Below are 19,657 nucleotides of genomic sequence, written 5' to 3'. Positions count from 1 at the left end.
GAATAAGGAGCTACAACCCCTCCCCGAAATTTTTTGACAATAAGAAAATCTAAAGAACTTGGGAAATCTTCCCTTTAAATTACCCTCCAGCAACAGTTTTTTTCTTTGAGTTACTTCTGAAAGGAAAGTTTAAAATAATTATTGGAGCTCCTATGTCATGAAAAAGGAAATACAACAGCGAGGCAGTGGCGGCGATTAGAGGGCGAGGGGGCAATAGCCCCCCCAACTTTTCGCCACTTTTGCCCTCGTACTTTGCTAAACCTTATCTACAAAGGAAAATATACTGCCTTTGCCCCCAGTTTTGGCACCTTGCCCCTGCCGGTTTTAGAATCCTATCGCCGCCACTGCACCGAAATTGATTACGCCAAATAACATGGCTACTATGGTAACAGAGGCCCCTGCAAGGCAGGCACCAACAGTTTGCTCTCTTTGAAACACTGTCAGCTCCGACATGATTCAGTATCAACTGCGATGCACGCTATCTACAGTGCAAATGTCGACTCCTACCAGTCCGACAGGGTCCTATCTCACGGCGCAAGACAAAATAATGTCGCAACGTGTCCGATTTCAAGTGGAAAAAGTGTGTCGATATCACCCGTTCCGATGTCGTGCTGTCTCCATATTTTTGTCCATCCCCTGTACATTTTTTATGTTGGTGATAATGTTTTAGAAACTTTTTCGTTTTACCTACTTTATACCCTACTGCCTATATCTTTAATTTTTACGCCTGTTTTTTTTTAAATTTTCAATTACATTTTTAGAATGTGTTTTTAAAAAATTGTACATAACTTAGTTTTCTTTCAAAAACATTATTTATTAGCACATTACGATGTTGCCAGTTGCCAGAAACAATTACAAAGCTAGGAAAAAGTGGTGAAACTCTTATCCATTAAAGTCTTGGAGGAATCGGTGCAGCTACTAATTGAAGTGTCAGGAGAAAAAGTTAGCAGTTTCAGAAAAGTGCAAAGGTGTAATGAGTAAAAACTATTTGTGATATTCTTAAACGAGAAAAAATATTTCATTCACGATATGAATCCAGTTCTTACAATAGCCTATTTCAGGGGAGGTCAAATGAGATCATTTTCTCGTTATGAAATCATTCTTTCTGACAGACGGCTAGCAATGAATGTTCAAAAAAAAAAATAGTGGTTGTGTGTAATCAAGGCAAGAAATGAAAGTAAATATGTTATTTACATGTTGATTTTAAAATGAAATTATAGAGATAAATTATTTGGAACTTTCCCACTTTATTTTTGTTTATTGTGCCTATTTTTTTTAATTTGGTGCCTATTTTCCACATTATAAATGTTTTTTTTTCTGCCTATTCTAACCAAAATAAATACCCGAACTCCGGTGCAAGTTATGAAAGTCATTCTTAGTTATCCTTGATGTCGCACACCTTGTTAGGTTAGATAAAACAAGAACAAGCAGAACATTAAGCGTCAATGAAGCAGCTTAGAGTTTCTAATCCGACTAAAGTCAGAGATTGAAGGGGGACGAGTGGAGGATTGTTTCTGCCTACTAAAAGATAGACCAAGAAATGGAGTCATATTTTCCTTTATCTTATAGAAAATATAACAAACACCACCGGCTGCTGGATTGTGTGACAATGCTCCTTTTTCGGAGCAACACCTGGCTATTTGGCATGGGCACATGTTGGAAATTGTTTGGTGTTTACTTGGATCAAAATTTCCCTCATTTCCCCTTCCGACCGGTTTAGGCGGTTAGGCGAAATGGGATGCCATCCGAAATTGGGATATTTGTTCAAATTGGCCAAATGGTTAGTGCAAGTTCTTTATATCAGAATTACTTTAATTCACAATTCCCTGCGAAGATGAATTGTTAATTAATACCAGTGGCGTGTCCAGAATTTTTGCAGTAATTTCTATCATTTACTGCCTTTCACTTTTTAAAAATAATACTGGAGCAAAGGGGAGGGGTTACGACCCCCACCGATCCCCTCTTGGCACGCCACTAATTAATACATTTCTGGCTGTCATATCCTTGTCATTTTGAAACACATGATACCTCCTCATACAACCACATTTTTTCACAGGCACAACAAAGCAAATGAGTACTGATTGATTCCCACAAATCTTTCAGGGGGAAAAAAGAAGGGGAGAGGGGCCTGCCCGATGGTGCATTGGTAGCGTCGTCGCCTTGTAATCAAGGGGTCTCGGGTTCGATACCAGGTGGAGGCACATGGCACAGTGGTTCGGATCCCACTTTAAACTGTAGGTCCAGTCCCGATTAGGTGGACTTAGAACACCAACTTAGACCAAGAAGGGGAGAGCTGGCGTCGTTACGTCCACATATATGATGAGTCACTAACAGGTTGTCCAGTTTGCTTACCCCGATTGAGGCTTTCAGTCAGTTCAACGTCAACGAAGGCTTACATTCAACATAGGGAAAGTCAAAGGCGCATAACAAAGATAAAGTAAGCAAAAATTGCAGAATAGGCATTTTAGGGACGATTAAGCAAAATAGGCACTCACCTAATAGGCATTTATAGGCAATATAAAAATGCGTTTTTGGACTAGAAACACCACGAAACGAATTAAAAATATTAAAGCCTATTTCTTACTAGACCCGGTGGAGGAGGCACACTGTAGTTCGGATCCAACTTTAGACAAGAGGTGGTCGTTTTCGTTCAATCTCCCTCACCTTCATCCCTCGCCCTCACCCTCACGGCTCGCCCTCACCCTCACGGATTTTCCTTGCCCTCGTCCTGACCCTCACCCTCACGACTCGCCTTTCGCCCTCACACGCCCTCACCCTCACGACTCGCCTTTCGCCCTCACATGCCCTCACCCTCACGACTCGCCTTTCGCCCTCACAAGCCCTCACCCTCACGACTCGCCTTTCGCCCTCACCCTCATGACTCGCCTTTCGCCCTCACACGCCCTCACCCTCACAGCTCACAGGTTGCCCTCACCCTCACACGCCCTCACCCTCACGACTCACCAGTCGCCCTCACCCTCACACGCCCTCACCCTCACGACTCACCAGTCGCTCTCACCCTCACACGCCCTCACCTTCACGACTCGACTTCGCCCTCACACGCCCTCACCCTCACAACTAGCCTTTCGCCCTCACCCTCACACACCCTCACCCTCACGGATTGACATGGCCCTCACCCTCACACGCCCTCACCCTCACGACTCGCCTTTCGCCCTCACCCTCACATGCCCTCACCCTCACGACTTACAGGTAGCCCTCACCCTCACACGCCCTCACCCTCACGGCTCGGCTTCGCCCTCACCCTCACACGCCCTCACCCTCATGACTCACCAGTCGCCCTCACCCTCACACACCCTCACCCTCACGGCTCGGCTTCGCCCTCACCCTCACATGCCCTCGCCCTCACGGATCGATCTCGCCCTCACCCTCACAAGTCCTCGGAGGGTGAGGGTGAGGTCTGCCCTCGTGAGGGTCGCCCTCCGGAGGGTGACCACCTCTGCCAGGGAAGAGCCTCAGGGAAACTGTTCCGCATGCTCTTAAAGCAAAACTTGATAAATTGGAGTGGAATACTAAACCAATACTAAATCATAGTTTTGAACAACTTTCAATTGTTACAATTTTGAAGCATGGTATCAGTGGGATTCAGTAAGGGTACAGTAGGAGTATCGTCTCAGCCCTATTATTTACTGTTATTTCTATCCTTACTCTTTATATTTATCATTCAGCCACAGCATCAGTAGAACTACGCTCGAAGCAGCTAACCAATCACATACTTCCATTTGTATGGTGTTTAGGTTTTGCTATGAGGCTAGCTACTATCCAAGAGGTTTCATGACTTGCACAGCCTGCTATCTGCCATGCTTTTCAGATTGTTGCAATGGAAAATGATCTAAACCTGAGGGTTACCTTCACCCATAAATTTCCAAACACAACAGTTGCCAGGACAATGGTGATGCCTTCTGTTGTCAAAAAGTTACCAGAAGAGCTGAGTATGCGGCTAGAAAGTGATTACCAGCAGCTTAAAAGAGGTATCCACAAGAATTCAGGATCTTGACCTCAGAAAGATATCAGCTACCAGGCGAAGACCTCCTGCACACTATTCAGGTTTCAGCAAGGCTCAGGATTCCGAGACGCCGCATTTGTCGAGGGCAACCGTGAAGTCTCGATATAAGTTAGACAAATTCAGTACCACGGCTCACGAGGTATCAGCCGTCGGTTCAGACCGATGCACGGACACCTTCCCAAGAGTGGCTTCCTACTAGAACCGAAGCAAGCTTCGTCGCCTGCCACAGAAACGGAAGACTGTGGGCCGTCGAACCCAGGACTCCTTGATCTGTCACCTGGCATCTGCATACATCCGCTTGGCCGAGAGGTAAAATGTACAACAACAACATCCCTTGATATCTTCCACTCTCTGTCGAGGACTTGTTAGGGAGATTCTATGGGGAACTTAAACGTACCTAGCTCTACCATCTGGTCCCCAAACATTTCCTAGCTCGATCCCCACATTTTTGCTCATGAAACCAGTGAACGTAAAAATATATTTTTTAAAAAAATGTGCTCTTACAGAATTTTCGAAAATTTTGTAAGCTCAAGCAACACAAACTTAACAAACTTACACGAAAAAAATTAACATTTTTCTAAATAAAAATTGTGAAAGAGATAATGAAGAATTCAAAACATACCTTTTTGGACCCTATGGCTGGTATTGCTTCAACAGAAGCAAAGTAGCTCTTCAGTCTTTCTTGTGCTAGAGCACAACTTTCACGGAACTCATCAAACATCTCTAATTTGTGAAGACATCGGTGGCATATTAGTTTCGGCAGAGGATCACCTTCAGAAACCTAGGAGAAAGAAATAGTTTCATTTATTAAAGTTAATGTCTAACATTAGTGATACATACATTCTCACAAGATATGTTGATAAACTACTTAAAATAGTGCTAATACACGTACTCTGTGTATTAGCAATAACTTTATGGGAAGCATCTAAAATACACTTGACTAACACGGATGGATATACAAGATCATTTTTTTTTAAATCCCATTTCGAATTTTGAGCATTCATTAAAGCTGTACTCATCAGACTTTCTCACTTCTCCATTACAAGTTTCAATCTTCTATCACCAGGAATTCAGCAAACTATAGCAAGAAAAATGGTGCCATGTAACCATATTATGTCGGTGCGCCTGAAGCAGCAATCAGTGATCGAGTTTCTAATTGCAGAAAACATTCCCGTTCCCCCAATTGACATTCATCAGAGAATGAAAGCTTTTTATGGGGATGTATGTGTAGATGGCAGTACTGTACAATGTTAAGCTGCAAGTGCTCATAATGAAACCAAGGAACCCTCCAACGTGTGTGTGTGTGTGTGACAAATAATGGAGTGAAAAGTCACGTACTGCAACAATGGCCATTGGTATCGTGTCGATGAACTGTCGCATAACCCAGGCAGAGCTTGCATTCAAGTGTGGCATACTTGTCGCAGATCTGGCTGTGCCTTGGTAGCTCACTCCAGGCATGAAACAGAAGAGACTGGACATTAGCCAACAGTTGCTTCAGCACTACAAACTTGAAGGTGATGTGTCCCAGAGCTTAAGGAACACATGAGAGGAGTTCAAATTGAATCTGGTGATGCAATACAAACAGAAGTGAGGCAGTGGTTCAGTCGTTGAGATCAACAATTCTACAGTGATGGCATTAAGAAACTAGTATCTTGTTGGCAGATGTGTGTTGATCGCAGTAAATGTGGACGATAAAGTTCCACAAAGTTACCTGCATTTCTTTTATTCAAGTAAATTCAAAAGTTTTCCAATAAAAAAAATAGGAGGCACTACTTTTCTGCATGCTCTCGTATTAACAACAACCCATGATGCAACAGGCCGTGAGGGCCAAGGCCGGCATAATGACTTCCGGCCTCACTCCCATATGTTTTCACAGTTACAGGGTGACGTGTGGTCTGCACAATGAACCTGCAGTCGTGGTTGTAGGTTTCCATGACTGGGTTAGACTCTCATTCGTAGCTCCCTAATTTCCTCACTATGGGGGGGGGGGGGGGTTGAAACTGGTCCTATACATGGCAAAAATTTTAGGAGAAAAGTTGATACGCTTCCCCCAGGAGACTTAAACCAACACGCATCCTGAAACCCAAGCCCAAAGCCTGATGCCTTAGACTGATTGACCACAGTGCCAGACATCTACTATATTTACACCTGGCATATTACATGGATCTGCCAAAATGTAAAGAATTAAAAAGTTGCTTTAATAAAATTACAACATTCAACATGGTTAAATACGTTTACCAACAGCGTTGCCATTGAGTAGATATTGCAGAGGACATTTTTTTCTGCAGCTGACAGAATAAAAGAGAGATGCCGTACCGCTACCCTCAAGAGGTAACAAGAGGAGAGGGGGTGGGTGCCAATGCAAGGAAAGATTATTGGGCAAGTATGCTCTGGGGTTATTCATATGTCTGCTTAGGGGCCCAGTTACCGGTGAGGGCTGCCGGACACAAGCCAGTGTTGTCACATTGTATTGGCAGAAAAGAGCTAAATCCTGCCTAAAAGGGGGATACTATTTCTGTGAAGCAACTAGAGGTAGACTGCAAAGCCAAGGCTGGATTTAACTACAAATGAGACCAGTTAGGTATTAGACGAAAAGATAGTTCTTTGGTGCTATGTTGGCAACAGTAGTACATACAGCTGGGCTTCCCTTCCACATTGACTGTCACTGGAGGGGGGGGGGGGGGGTTATGTCATCTGCTCACCACACAAACATCAAACTGACCCGAGAAAAGTGTGGTTCTTCGACTTCCCCTTTGCACCTCATTGCACAGAAACAGATTAAATGGATTAAAGATTTTGTTTTAGGGACTTTTTCAACCCCTCCATAAGTTACAATTGCATCATGTATACATCGTTGGGCAATAAGTGAGTCCTCACCAAGATTATCCACAAGGCATTGCTTATTTACAGAGACACCACGCTCAACAGAAGCATTTCCATGTGAAACATTAAAATCTTCTGGACGAACAGTATAAAGGCACTGTTGTTACAGTCTTCAAGAACTGTCATCCACATCTGATCCAGCCGATCAACAACAATCTCAACATTTTTCATTCTTGCAATCACACTGTCATTACTAAATAAGTCAGTATAGAACCGTTTTATATCACCTGCAGCAGGACCAGAAAAATGGCACTTTACAACTAGGACTTGTAATGCCATATTTACTTGGTCTTCACCTACTTTTCCATCCAAAACAGATGCTGGAGAGAGACATGCTGCACCATATGTGAGCCTATATTTCAATGGTGATCTCATACATATTTTCTTACACAAACATTGTAATATTTTCAGACAATCTTCACGAAAATGTAACACCTGAACGTCAGATAGTTTCACAGATCTAAATGCTGGCCGGGTTGCAAATCCAATGTCAACTTCTTTTGCAGAACACACACATTCTGGATCAGTTAGATTTAGTTTCAAAAGATCTTCAGATATACAGCTTCTAGCAGAATGGACTTCTTTATAAACCTGGACATAAGGGATTTCAGTAGCTTGAGCAAATGTTCATAAAGGAAAGGAGGCATCATTGGTGAATCAGACTGAAACCTGACAAGAAAGGGTTCTATATCAGCTGCAATAGTCTGAAAGAAAGCTAGCCTGACTGGTACAGAGGATTGCTCACTTGTGACTATAGTTTTAAAGGTTTCACACCTTGGTTGTTCCTTTGTACCAGAAACTGTCAGCAAAGGTTTTCAGAAATGGTAAACATACTGTGCTTTTTCCACTACACTTCCATTGTCTAACCACCGAATTGGAGAAAACTTTTGATCCTGTAATTCTTGTGAAATCTGCTCTCCGAGCTGGAACATTTTTAAATAAATTGCACACTGCTCTTAAGAGTACCACTATGTTCCAACCAGAACTCTGAAAAGATGCTTTGAAAGCACCATGAGGAACATGAAGTCCACAGCTTCCTATTTCCAGCAATGTTGTACTTTCTGGCTCATTAATAGTTATGTTTTCCTTGAAAAAGGTAAGACATTTCCAGTTAACTGCTGGTCCATCCATGGATATTTGCACTATGTTTTTCAAATTGTTATTTTTTACACCTTCTTGAAATGCCAGGAGCAAGTCACTAGTTCTGGTATGACCCAGAAACAAAAATACAATTTTTTCTAGAGAAATAGTAAATTTCCCTGACTTTTCCAGAAAAATAAAATTCCCTGACTTTTCCAGGTTTTCCAGACTGGTAGACACCCTGATGCTCAGACTCAAAATACACCTACAAACGCAAGTCACAAATTTTACAGGATACTCTAATCTAAGAAAAATTGTCAACTGTATAAGATTTTCAAACTCAAATTTACCTAATCAACTTCAAGATATCTTCTATATTCTTCTGTTTGTCAGATAGATTGTTCTGAAAAGGACACTAACAAAGTACATGGATTGAGAGAATTCTGTTTTATTCTCCATGCAGCTTTCTATTCCTTCCTACATAAAAATACAAACTAATCTGTGAAAAACTTGGGTCTCGTTGTATTTATAAATATGTATAAATTCAATGGAATCTGAATTAATAAAAGTTGCAATTCTTCATGTCTATGGAGAAACATTTACACATAATTCCCAGAATTTAAGGAATTCCCATTGAGTAGCCACCCTGTTCATTTCACTGTTTTATCTAGACCAAGCTCACAAACAAAGCTAAGTCATGATGAAAAGATTCTATCGGGCTATCAACCAGGTGAACAACACACTCATCTTTAAGACAGGAGTGCAGTGCTGAGCATCAATCCAATTTTATGTGTGTTCAGAAATGGAGATTCCTGATGAAGATGGCTGACCATGTTTGCTGTTTCTGTGATGCTGGTCAGTTATCTTTTTGATTTCTCGTGGGCCCAACTGCAATTGATGTAGAAATAAGAATATCTTCAGCACATAGACACCTTTGCTCATCCACAGAGCATGGTGAGTTGCCCGAGGAACTCAAAAAATAATCATTTCCACTTTTTTTAAGAAACAAAAGATGAAGGACCAGAACTTCATTATAATAAATCCCATGTTTGCTGGACATCTAGAGCATGTGGCAAATAATTTACCATCTCTTTCTTCAACTTTCTGAACATCAGATGCATTTAGCTGGCAAACATCCCAGTGTAGATGGTAACAAAACATAAATATGCATATAATGGCGAGAACTCCTAGAATCTATCAATAAATAAAAAAATTCTAAAAACCACAGTCCTATAGGGAAAACACTATATTCTATATAAAAAAAAACCCTTGTCCCCTGGGGAAAACTTGATATTCTAAAAAAAAAAAAAAAAACTGTTCCCTGGGGAGTTAGAAAAGCCCACTTAGAAAAGGTTAAAATATCCTGCTCTGAGATATAAAGAATTGAACAAATGTTGCGTATGGTTCGGGGCTAAATAAACTGCATTTGGCGTAAAGTGTCAGAATTCCCGTGCTTGCCGAAAGTTTCTAAACTTTCTAGCACCAACACAAGTCATTCTAGATATCTACTGCTACCCCTCCCCCCCCCCCCAACACACACACACCCTTCCTCCATTGCTGAGGGGAAGCTAGACTGTGAATAAGCTACACAGGAATTCATAAATGTTTGTACGGCATACTAACCGCTATCATGATAATTGTGCAAAATGAACTTGTTGACTGAAATTTCAAAAAAATATTGTTAATTTGCTGAAAACATCTGAGAATTGATTTTCAACAATATATACCAACGTAGAAATTTTCAGCGAAAAAATGCAGGTTCGACCAGGACTCAAACACGGGTCTCTGATATACTGTGCCATTGCTCTAACCACTGACCACTGTGAAAAATATCTCAATGGATGAGACTATATAATGCAGAAAACCCGGTGTAAATATCTCTTACGGTTTTCATGATATACATTTTCAAAGTTTGGGTTGTGCAACTTTTGAAACACTCTGTATAAGAAGCTGAGCATCACGGTATTCAAAACAACGCTAAATCATTCGAGAAGGAAATGGGGTGTTGGGGGACAAAGAGTAAGAAATTATTACTGACACTCTGGAATGTTCACAACGTTGATTTTAAAAAAAAATCATTTGCTAACTTACGCTGTACTGCAATTTGAACTTAGAATCATCCAAATTTCATACATATTATAGCATAAGATCACAGTCGCTAGGCTGAAATTTTTAGTCGCCATGGCGACCGGGATTTTTCGAGCCCTGTGCATATGTACTGCTTTTCTGCTTCCCATTCACTCCTCGCTGTCTAGGTGACATTTTCCTAGTTTTTGATTGACACAGAAACTGTCCAGCAATCACTAGCAAGGGAAAGGTGACAAGCTGCATCTTCAAATAAATTTTCTGTTAAACATATGTGTGCCACGCAAAATAAGGTTCTTGTCGCCGTTGTCACATATGTGTGTCAAGACGAATTAGTAAAATTCCCACGCTATTTGCACCTTGATACTTTTATATTGTGGTGGAAACACTAACAGGCTTTCTGGAAAAAGCTTTTGTCACAGTTGGTGCACTTTTTCCCCCTTTCAACATGCCAAGGTCACGTGTTCAAGCCCTTGTTAACCTTGTTTTTCGAGCTGTGCATGCAGACTTCAACATTTTGGCTCATATTACATTTTGTGTGCCAGCTAGGAACATGAAACAACTTTCATTTCATTACAAAAGGTCCATGCTATGAAAAGAAAGCTCAAGTTTGCGTCCTTTTCCCATAGGAGTGGGGAAAGATGGGGCGAAGTCCAGATTTTTCAGATTTTTCCATGGAAATTTGGGGGGTACGGCCCACCCCAGCCCATCTTTTTCAACTTGATGTTCTGAATTGTACACAGTTGCATGCCCTGGTGTCTTAGCTTGAAAACAAAACTTACCCGAAGCAGATTGAGAGTTATAACGTTTTTCCGAAATAAAATTTAAATATCGTGGGGAAAAGCTTCGGCGAATCAGAGGTTACATTCGGCAAACTGTGTAAATATGTGAAAGCGAGGAACACAAAACAACTTTCATTTCATTACGAAAGTACCATACTATAAAAAGAAAGCTAAAGTTTGCATCCTTTTCCCATAGGACTGGGGAAAGATGGGGCGAAGTCCAGATTTTCATTATTTTTTCATGGAAATTTGTAGGGCATGCTAACCCCAGCCCGCATGCACGCCGACTACGTGGGTGCTCCGGGGCTCGAGCACCCACATAAATAATCTTGTGGGTGCGTCGCACCCACAACATTTTTAGTTTGATAAAAACAAAATAAAATAAATATTTCTCACTTGCCATTATCAAAAAATAATAAGCAATTAAAACATTGAGATGGAAGTTAAAATTTCTAACCTCTAAAACATAATTGTTTCAAATGTGTTTGTGCAAAGGCAAGCAAGCAACACATTCCTCCCTTCCTTGCCTGTCTCTGGCCAAGTCAAAGATAGTTCCCACAATAACAATGGAAGTATATTGTATTGTGAATAGAATCCCATCTTTTCTGCTTGCTTTGATGTTTCCTTACAAGTGACAATTGAGCACTAATAAAGAATAAACCGAAACACGGATTGTGACCGACTACCTCAATAGTTGATTTTTCCTTCTGTTGTTTGTTTCAATCAGATAAGAGCGTGGTTTACGATTTCAGTGAAGTTGTTTTCATGTAATCTGGATTGTTATCGTTTTGCTTGTTCTCCGAGAGACAATGGCTTAGAAGGACGGGGGAGCTTAGATTGTAGACTGGGAAGTTCTCATTTTTAGAAAAAAGGGGTGTTACCGTGTTAATAGTTAGTACCAAGAAAAGGGTCTAATGACCAGATGCGTGGAGCAAAAGCTCTTCACCGGGCAAAAATTTTTGCAATTTTCAAACGTGCTTCTTTACATACTTTCGAATTCGAACAGTAGGTTTGCTAGTCGCTATGGATAAATTCGTCATATGTTTGTCGTCGTCATCACAGGTGGATTACTGACACTGAACATAGCGAAAAGCATGTTCAGTCAAAAAAATAAGGAACCCGAGAATGTGTCTTCTGCTAGTTCCTGTAGTACATTAGCAACAAGTGTCAAGAAATCATCAGGCAGATCATACCATGAAGGATGGAAAAAGACATTTCCTTGGATTTATTACGACAAAGAATCGGACAAAGTGTTCTGTAGTGTGTGTAAAAATGCTTTTGATTCCAGTAATGCATTAGTTCGAAATGGATTTTCCCAGTGGCAAAAGGCAATTAAACGTTTCAGGGCTCATGAAAAATGTACACTTCATCGTTCATCCGTGACTGCTCTGGCAACTACGAAACAAGGAACCAATGTCATCTCTTATCTCAAACATAAATTAGGAGATATGAAAAATGCACGCAAGGTGACTTTAAAGATAATAACGCCCCTTCAATTTTTAAGTCAGCAAGGAATAGCAATTCGGGGTCACACCGATGAAGCATCAAATATTCATCAGTTGCTGCTGCTTAGAGCAGAAGATGCTCCTGAGTTGAAATGTTGGCTGCAGCGAATTACATATAAGTGGGTTTCTCACGATATATTGAATGAAATTGTCTCTATTATCCAGCTATGTACAGCAAAAATTATGAAATCTATTGAGGCGGCACAATATTTTTCTCTCATTGTAGATGAGACTTCCGACATATCAGTGAAGGAACAAATATCCATATGCTTCAGATTTGTCGATGAAAATCTGCAAGTTGAAGAAGTGTTTATGGGCTTCTATGAAGTAGCTTCAACAAGTTCTAGGACATTGTTTGAAGTCGTCCAGGATATCATAAGACGTTTATCTCTCGACATAAAATACTGTCGTGGTCAATGTTATGATGGTGCAAGTACTGTCAGTGGACATTTAACAGGATTACAAAATAAAATTACTCAATTGGAGCCGAGAGCTATATTTGTTCATTGTTCTGATCAATGTTTGAATTTGGTAGTGCAAGATGCGATGCAAGGTATCAGTTATGTGCGAGACTTTCTGGTGATTCTTCGTGAAATAAGATTTGTAAGACATTCGCCAAAGAGGCTAGCAGTGTTTCAATCGCTACAAGGAGACAACGAAGATGGTGTTGTAAAAAAACATTCCCAGACTGACTGTGTGAGGGTAAAATCACTACAATTGTTGGAAAGTAATTATGACGTTCTCTTAAAATTTTTGGAAGATCTGTCAGAAGAAAAAAGTGAAATCAGTGGGAAGGCTAGTGGATATTTTTCAAACCTACATCAATTCAGATTTCTTATTTTCCTGAAAATGTTAATTTCAGTTTTCGGCAGGATTGAACAACTTCATTCTTCTTCTCAGAAGAAATCATTGTCATACCGAGAAATCAAAACTTTGGTGGAAACTATGTCTGCAAGTTTAGCTTCACAAAGGGATATATTTTTTGAGTTGTGGAATGAAACCACGAGGAAAGCGGAGGAATTGAACATTGATGAACCAGTTTTGAATAGAAAAAGGAAGATGCCAAAAACACTACGACGAAGGTAGTGATCCTCATACGTATCAAACACAGGATGAAATGTACAGACAAATATTTTTTGAAATAATTGATGTGGCTGTGGATTCACTAAATCGTAGATTTCAAACAAAGGTTTTGGAACGTATTTCACAATTTGAAGCTTTTGCTATCGGTCAAATTGGTGCTGATCGATTTGTGCAGTTCTATGGGACAGACTTTGATAAAGACAAGCCAACATTGCACAGGGACATGTTTCTAGATGTGTGCAGAACGAACAAAGAAAAATTGGCCAACTTGTCAGACATTACAAATATTATAAGTAGAGAAAACAGTGGTCCCATGCGTGAAATGCTCACAGAATTTGTGAAGTTTGTACAGGTGATTTTAACTATACCTGTTACATCTTATACCTCTGAGTGGTTATTTAGACAATTGAAAATGTTTTTGCGGTCAACAATGACCCAAAAAAGATTGAATGATTTGGCAATTTTGCATGTTCATAAAGAAATGACTAAAAATATTGACATTACCAAAATTGCAAACAAATTCATAAGTGCAAATGACATAAGAAGGAATGTGTTTTATATTGAAAGTTAACATGTCATGATTATTGTTATTTGGTGCATAAATTTAGTCATTTTGTAGTTTCTGTTCACAACAAAATCCTTGCATAGTTCTTTCTGCAATACAATTAAAATTATTTGCATTTATGAAGATTTTTTTATTTTAATTTGTATGAATGTGGTATTTTCTTTTAGTAATGTGTTGATAATATCATTGCCTCTTGCAATCATTGTCCATGTAAGTTGTTTAAAGTATACAATACTTGATAATTACAGATCTAACCGCCATTGATATGCACCCACAGAAATTTTGGAAAGTCGGCACCCTTGCCAGCCCGTCTTTTTCACTTTGGCGTTCTGAATTGTACACAGTTGCATGCCCTGGTTTCTTAGCTTGAAAACAAAACTTACCCGAAGCAGATTGGTCCAATAATCAACAAGTTATAACGTTTTTCCGAAATAAGTGTACAAATTTAAACGTCGCGCGAAAAAGCCTCAGCGAAACAGAGGTTAATTCTTAAGGGCCAAGCTGCAACATATGTCCCACTAGGTATTTTATTTATATTTGGGGAATAAAAGACACGGTTCTATGATCAATACATGTAATCGAATTACTACTTTATACATGAGGCTTACATTTAACAGTTTTATTAATTTCGGTGCCCCTTTTTACCTTAGCTGTAATTTGATTCTGGCTATATCTGGGGAAGGGAGACAAAAAGAAATTGCAGTTACTTTTTGTGATTTTTCTCCATGGATTCTTGAACATTGCTTCTCTTCATCAATTCTGAAATCTAGAGATTATTTCATGTTTGCGGACAAAATCGGGATCTTTTCACTTCTGGGAAGAGGGTTAATGGCAGTGATAGGTAAAGGAAGATGAAGTTGTGTTTCAGCCAATCTAGAGAACAGTAAACACAGTAGCATGTTTTTTTCACACAGGTATTGCTTGCCAGGACATTGGAACAAGCTAAATTGAAGGAAGTTGGAGGTGAGGGTGGGGAACTGAGTTAGCTGTGCTATTTTTGGCACAGGTCAGGGACCGAACAAATGAAAGCTACACTCGTTTTCTTGTGAAGCTGACACCTGAGACTTGGCTCGTAAAGAGCGCGGTCATGTGTGAGATGCTAGTTGTTTGTCCATAAATGCATGTGATGTCAACACATGTTCTATGTGGCTTTCCCCTCCAAGGTAGGTATGGTGTACAAGATGGCCAGAAGGCATAAGAGGGGGGCAGATCCAAAAATGTGGAATGAAGAGAATATCCAAAATGCTATTGGGTTGGGATATTTTACGTAGATATTTTGCTACTTTTGGCTAATCCTAATGATGAAGATGAATGATGATATAATGAAATTGATGAAGGGACACTCGCAAAGAACAGCCATAGCCAGGATGGAATTCAAACCCAGGACACCTGGAGCATGCCATGATAACCACATCCAATTCTCAGAGTACCATATTCCTCAAATAAACAATGTTTACAAATTTCCATTCATTTTCTTATAACCAGCACCATTAAAGAGCCATGATAATTCTATGTTTAGAAAATAAAATATTTGGCATGAGTTTACAATACCGGACCACTCTCGAGTTTGTATGAAATTTTGCATACTCACTGATTGAGACCTCCTAATCACGAATCTGCTAATAATTGGCGGTCAAGCATGGAAATTGTAAAATAATGTATAGAAGTTGTAAAATAACCTTGTTAAATACCACGATGATTCTCCATACAAAGCAACTGACAACCATGTTTATTTCGCATTTCTTGTTGCAAAACAGTTTTCCTACCTTGTGTTCCAACGTCAGACGAGGAATGCCTACAATGTTATGTTAGGCCTGTTAGGTTAGGTTCCATTATCATAAATACAATGAAAAATGGAACGAGTTTACAAGGTGTCCCGGTTAATAATTCTTAATTGATCCGAAAGAAAACAAGTGTATCTGGGGAGAAAGGTAACAAATGCTTTATTCAAAGTATGCACCATCGCTAGCTATACAATGTGCCCATCTGTGCGTCAAATTTTGGATGCCCTTCCAGAAAAATCATTCACATTTTGAGGTGATCCAGTCAGCAAGCCATTGTTCGACATCTTTGTAATTGTTGAAGTGTTGCTGGGAAAGTGAGTGAGACATCGATGAAAACAAGTTGTAGTCCGAAGGGACTAAGTCTGGTGAGTATGGTGGGTGAGGCAAGAATTCCCAGCCAAGTGCAGAAATGGTGTCTCTGACGCCTTTCGCTGTGTGTGATGAGGCATTGTCGTGCTGCATAATCACTTTTCCATATCTTGTCGCCCAATCTGGGCGCTTTTCGATCAATGCATGGTTGAAATTGATGGGATGTTGACGGTAGCGAACGGCATTCACTGTTTCACCTGGTTTCAGAAGCTCATGGAAAACCACACCCTTCTGATCCCACCAAATGCACAGCATTGTCTTCCTTCTGAAGCAATTCGGTTTTGCGGTCGATGTTGAAGGTTGTCCTGGGTCAACCCATGAATTTTTGCATTTTGGGTTCTCGAAGTAGATCCATTTTTCGTCCCCAGTGACTATCCAATGCAAGAAAGACTTTCTTTCATGCCGAGAAAGCAACACTTCACACACCGTCTTTAGCTTCTCCATTTGTCCGTCATTCAGATGATGTGGGACCCATTTTCCTGCCTTCTGGATCTTTCCCATGGCATAAAGATGATCAGAAATGGTTTGGCGACCAACATTTAACATCTCTGCCAGTTGTTGTTGCGTTTGCGTATCGTCTTCATCCAACAATACCTGCAATTCGGCATCTTGGAATTTTTTCAGCTGGCCCAGGCAATCTTTGTCGCTCTCAAGTCGAAATCACCACTTTTGAATCGTCGAAACCAACACACACACACGCTTCTTGCGTTAGGACATTGTCACCATATGTTTCCACAAGGATACGATGCTTTCACTCGAGTTTTCTTTTGATTGAAAAAGAAAAGCAGGACATGCTCCTTATTTGGTTTGAAGGTCAACATGTTTCCACACAAACCCAATATCACGATCACTCGCCCTCGGTTGCACATCCACGGCATTTTGACAGGTACTGTCCTGGCAACACACTGACGTAACAGTTGAGACTGTGCACGAACCCTTGCTTCCAGTGCCATCCAGCGACGAAATTAAGAATTATTAACCATCACAACTGGTACAATTCTCCAATTGCTATGAAATTTCGCCTACTCACTAATTGAGACCTCCTAATCATGAATCTGCATGTAATAATTGGCGGTCAAGTATGGAAATTGGTAAGTACGAACCATTTGAAACTGAAAATATGCGTTAGAAATGTGTCTCCGATATAACAGACATTTACCAGCTGGTGTTGTCCGTATATACTAAATTGAACGAAAGGAGTGCTAATGGAACCTAACCTAACCTAGTAGGCATACCTCGTTCCTGTGATGGTTCGTGAATTTTTGGGCTAACCAATGGTTTTGGGGGCTACCCGTGGATGGTTTGTGGGAAATAAGGAACAACATTAAGTACTCGTTAATGTAAGAAATAGACATTATTTTCGTCAGAAATACATTATTTCACCTTAGGAAATGTTCTGCAATGCAGAATAGTACGTTAGCAATGTAAAGAAGTGCGAAATATACGATTTATAGGTGTTTCCCTTATACTATAATAGTACCAATACCTCAAAGGTAGATTGAGCATCTAGTGAAGACACTAATTCTGTTAAAAATATTTAAAACTTTCTATTTTCGAGGGTGTAAGGTCGGTCACCGGCTCATTCAGTCACGTTTTGAAAAAAAAACTCTGTGATACGACAAATACTCACCTCAACAGGCAGACAGGCTTGAATTAGGGACGATATTCGACGCCGCTTCCCTTCGTTTTCAAATATGTTAACAATTCTGATTCCATCATCAGATGAACATAATCTGCATAGCACATTATAAATATCGGTTCCTTCTTGCTGTAACATTGTTTCACGAGTTCAGACCAAACTGTCACTCAGTCACACAGAAAGTTTATTACTTTTTATTCGAACACACACTCACTAAAAGAAGTCACGTATTTTCGGCTGGTGTATAGTCCTTATTTCTCACTAACTTCTTCCTGTATTCCCTAACGCACTTAACGTTTCTACAAATATTATATCTAACATAGTACACACAATAGATTCTTCTTCCACAAGTCTGCACAACAAAGATGGCGTTCTCATTCCTGATTGGCTGGAAATGAATATCTAAAACTTTCTCATTAATGATAAATTCTACTTGTATCCGAGTGGTGAAAAACTCCTATTTGGGAAATGGTCGGTATAGGTAGAGCGCCTTGAATAGGCAGGGGCGGTTACTGATAGTGTTACAGTGTTGCACAACGACCGGATATTTTACAATGAAATGTCATACTATTTGTTAGTATATTTTTTATTTGTTTTCCTATTAAATATATTGAACATAAACAAACAATTTTGCCTTGCATTGCTTCATAAAGCAAATTCCATTACGATCTGTTAAAAAAGAAGGACGCAACTGCAAAATTTCACAGTTTATGAGTAGACGCACAGGTACGTATACGCGTTGCAAAGCCGGAGCAACGGTCTGGGGCGCGTCTCCGGGAGCGCTACTCACTTATTTGCTGAGCGAACTTGAACCTTGCTCGCCAAAGGTTTGAGCCACAGAATATAGCGTTTCGATCTCGTGAGGCAAAGGGAAGAAGAGGAAAACTGTATGAGAATGGAGGGGAAGGCGGGGTAACGAGCAGCGCCGTGAGTGCGACCAATGAGAAAATATTTATGATGAACATGGTCGTCGCAGGATTTTTTCCAAGGAGGGGCAAGGAAGGTATTTTTTTTTCCAGGGGGGCAAACAAAGCACATTTTCTCCAAAAATAGCGTCGTTCCCTAAAAAACCATTGCTTAAATTTGAATTTATGATGTTCATGCAATAATTAAAACATATATTATTGTGGCTAAAATGAAATTATATGTGTAAAATACATACTTTTTGGTTGACTTTCTTTCCAGGGGGGCCAGGGCCCCCTTGACCCCCTCTTACGGACGCCCATGATGATGAACTAAACGGCTTGAGATATAGCAGCCCCCAAGGTAGATAGAGATTAGGTAAAGCCATCCGAAGATTGCCGATCTTGCACGAACGCGTGAGAGACCGGAGAAGCAGTGAGCTCGGCTGAAGCAGACGGCCCCTAGCATTTATATGGGAGATTGAGAGAGCGAAAGTCTATTATTACTTTTAGGTGGGGGAAAATAATAATTGTCATCCTCCAAGATGATATTGAGGCATCCTTGTAATGATTAGTAACATAATTGAAAACGCGCTACTTTTAAAAAGGGGCAAAGTACATGTGAAAAAATGTATATGGAAAATCCATATTCCTGAAACTTTCTGACCGATGCGCTACAAAGAAAGTTACGTGTTCTCCTTTAGAATTTCGTCATTTTACAAATCGTAATATAATTTTAACAAAAACGTGGCATGCTAAGGAAGAATTATTGAGTTTAAAAAAATAATTGATTAATAGACTTAGTTTATTTTACTTCGCTTATCTGTCACATATGGCTAATCGCGAAGATGAGGATGCGTGATGATATGATGAAATTGAAGAAAGGAGAGTAGACGCATTCCCTGGCGGGGATTCGAACCTGGGGGCCCTTGGCACCGTAAAGCGTTGTGCTAACC

General features: G+C 40.3%; 1 protein-coding gene across 1 annotated transcript in view; it reads right to left on the bottom strand.

The window, feature by feature from the left end:
* Positions 1-18,197, bottom strand: part of LOC145989865 (uncharacterized) — an 84,687-nt gene extending 66,490 nt beyond the window's left edge. Inside the window, exons 1-2 of the mRNA XM_083125330.1 lie at positions 17,791-18,197; positions 4,647-4,805 (exon numbers count right to left, since the gene is read on the bottom strand). Coding sequence (XP_082981456.1) covers positions 4,647-4,805; positions 17,791-17,937 — 306 coding nt within the window. The 5' untranslated portion in view covers positions 17,938-18,197. The remainder of the gene's footprint in view (positions 1-4,646; positions 4,806-17,790) is intronic.
* Between the last annotated feature and the right edge of the window lie 1,460 nt (positions 18,198-19,657).

The sequence above is a fragment of the Lepisma saccharinum genome, chromosome 7, assembly GCF_977018435.1.
Source record: "Lepisma saccharinum chromosome 7, izLepSacc3.1, whole genome shotgun sequence".
Lineage (NCBI taxonomy): Eukaryota > Metazoa > Arthropoda > Insecta > Zygentoma > Lepismatidae > Lepisma > Lepisma saccharinum.
This window is presented reverse-complemented; position numbering and strand designations above follow the sequence as displayed.